Raw genomic sequence first — 3,104 nt, forward strand, 5'->3', positions numbered from 1 at the left:
CCATCTTAAACAACAAACAATTTATGTATTTTAAAATAATATTAAAAACAAATTCTAGGCTAATTAAAAGAAAAATGGCTCTAAAAACATATTTCTGGTTCTTTTAATGTCCTTAACAATCTTACAAAAAACACTAAAGCTTTTAAGACTTGTGTTTATTTTATAGTACATTATTTAGCTCTTTATATACATTTTAGCCACTATTAAGAGCCGGTGTAGAGGGTCCAAAGAGCCACATGTGGCTCTGGAGCGGCAGGTGGCAGACCCCTGCTCTAGGAGCTTTAATTTTGGTGATTTCTGAAAGTAGCTAGACAGGAAACAGGAGTACAGAAAAAAGGAAACCTGTGACTCCGCATCGAGAAGCAAATCCTTCGTTTAATCCCTGCAGTTTTTCTTTCATTACTTTTTTCTGTGGCTCCATAGAAACATGCTGGCCCCAGACTTTAAAGTGCTTCTAGAAGTTAGACAGTTGACCAAGAAATATTATCCATCCTGATCTTATGTTGCTGTTTTTCATCAGCTGTAAGCTATAATCATTAAAATGAGCAGAATAAAGACCTGAAGTACATCCCTGTGTGTGATGAAGCTGTATAATCCAGAAGTTTCACAGCTTGAATTGACTTACTGAGATAAATCTTCCTGGAGTTGTTTCTTTATTTATGTTTTTCTCACACTTCATTGCTGACATTTATGTAATGAGCGTGCGTTTCTCATAATAAACGTTAGTTATTGTTTACTGTGGTGTATGTGGATCACATCTTAAACCTTTTTTTTTTTTTTACTTCAGTGTGACTTCCTTCAGTGGGTTGGCGTGTTGCTATGCCTGCTTTTGAGTGTTAAGTAGAAACCAGTTCTCACCATGTGCAGTGGCCAGTCGTTCTCAGTTTACTGTTGTTCGTCAGATGAGCAGAGCAGGAAATATTTTGAACTGTCTACGTTTTTTGAAGGGGTTTTTTTTCGCCTTACTGGGAAGTTTAATGTGGGTCTACTGTTTATATCGTTTTTTTTTCACCTGTATTCTTGTATTTATTTGTTGTTGTTTTTTTCGTCCTCATTGCTGTTTTCTTGAGAAAATGTACATAAATCTATAAATACATATATAAAGATATACAAATATATTTTCCATTTGAATCGGGGAATCTTATTTTTATTTTTTGGGTTTATTTTTGCTGCTGGGTAAGTGCTGATTGCACGACTGCAATCCACATAAATTGACCACATTCTTCGGTGTGTCTGTTCAGATGCAGCTGCTGTATATTTATGGTGTGTAAAACCCACAGCTGTTCCTTTTTATCATTTCTGAAACAGAAGGACTTGTGGGTTTCTACCTTACATGCAAATCAAATAGGGATTCTTCCAAGTGTTCAGCTGTGTTGTGTATGTGTTTTCAAATCGCCTTGTGCCCTCATCCAATAGGGAGAGCCCGTTGCAGAGACATAGCATGATTTCACAAATAAATATGCATATCAGAAACGTGTATTTTATGTATATCTGTGTACATTCATCTATTTATATCTTGGAATAAATAGATGGCAGTGTGTGTGCGTGTGTTTGGACTCAATCAGGATGAATATGAAATAAAGCAGTTCTATGAATTGTCCATGGAAACAGTGTTGTGCTTTTTATTTGTGGGTAAAATTATCTACATATTGTCTTTTTTAGTAGAAACATTCATTATAATGACTTTTGTAATGGAGTGGCAATATTTCCAGAGGCTGCATGTCTATAAGCAGGAGTGTTAGAGAAGGTTTAGCTTTATGTAAATGGTTTGTTATGCCAGAAAGGTATCTAAGAAGGTAACCGTGGAGGCCTTTGCAGGAAACCAGAGAAATATTTCCTTGGAAGAAAAAAGAATAAGGTCCTTAAGACAGCTATCATTACTTGTGATGAAAAACAGAAATTAAAGCCTAAAAATCCTGTATTTGCTCAAAAAGGAAACACTCAAACTAAATCTAAGCAGCTGAGCAAAATGTTAAATAACTGTGCAACAGTTGGTAGCATTATTAAATAAAAATCGGTGGAATATCATAAAGTTTGTGGTGGAAACGTCTTCAAATGGGAAAAGTTTAAAGGATCTAACATTTTTTTCAAGGAACTTTATTACTAACCCAAAAAATCTAAACACCATTAGGAAGTTTGTTCTACAGTAAGATAATAAGTGTGCCAGTGTTTTTTGTGGGATATAATAAATATAATTTAAGAAAATAGCCCTAATGTTAAGATATATATTTTCTCCAATTAATACAAATTTAACTTTAATCATAAAAAGACTCTTCAGGAATGATCAGGGCGTTAGAGGAACAAAGGCGCTACTACGTCATCTCCGTTGTTTGATTGGCATCCTGAAATCTCTGCAGTGATTGGTAATAGACCCGTCGGTCAATAAGATCAGCTCTCCTATTGGTCAAGTGAAGGATTCCAGACTCACGTGCCTTTAGCTTACATTGAAGGCGGTGCCAGTTGATAGCTACCCACCCCGGTAGACGGAGCGGATTGTTGATACTTGGAACATATAAAGTTGAAAAATATTCTTCGAACATGGGAACGCGAGATGATGAATACGACTATTTGTTTAAAGGTATATATATATATTTTTTTACCAGAGAGTGATTGAAAAGTCGCGGAAAGAGCCGCGTTTGTTTTCATTCCGTGTTTGCAAACTGGAAGGAAGTCAGCTGCAGAAATGCTAAAGTTAGCATTTAGACAGACAGTGACAGCAGAAAAGAGTCATAATTAACCAGTGAGAAGATATAACATTTATCCTTACCCTGTTTGGCTGTAATGTACATTATATACTTGGATAAATAAGTCCTATGGTGGCTAATGTTTAGGTATAATTGGGTTTAGGAAAAAGCTGTTAGCTAACCTGCTAGCTGCTCCTCTCTCATATCAATAATGCAAAACTCTCATTATTTAGTATTTGACATTGATCGTCAGGTTATGGCCGTTATAATCAACCATATTCTGTATCTGAAAAGGTTTCGCTTCTACACCTGAAGCTAAATACACTGTTTTAAAAGCAGCATTAAGTTTTTTATCAGACATTGAAACGGTTTTAAAGTTTTTCCTCAAGGTTTTTTTTGTTTTTTTTTTTTTTTTTTTTT

General features: G+C 35.2%; 1 protein-coding gene across 1 annotated transcript in view; it reads left to right on the forward strand.

The window, feature by feature from the left end:
• Positions 1-2,455: 2,455 nt before the first annotated feature.
• LOC107095305 (ras-related protein Rab-11B-like) overlaps positions 2,456-3,104 on the forward strand; it is an 8,174-nt gene continuing 7,525 nt past the window's right edge. The window contains exon 1 of the mRNA XM_015391327.1: positions 2,456-2,578. Within this exon, the coding sequence (XP_015246813.1) occupies positions 2,539-2,578 (40 nt within the window). The 5' untranslated portion in view covers positions 2,456-2,538. The remainder of the gene's footprint in view (positions 2,579-3,104) is intronic.

This window comes from Cyprinodon variegatus, unplaced genomic scaffold (genome assembly GCF_000732505.1).
Source record: "Cyprinodon variegatus isolate N-32 unplaced genomic scaffold, C_variegatus-1.0 Scaffold535, whole genome shotgun sequence".
Lineage (NCBI taxonomy): Eukaryota > Metazoa > Chordata > Actinopteri > Cyprinodontiformes > Cyprinodontidae > Cyprinodon > Cyprinodon variegatus.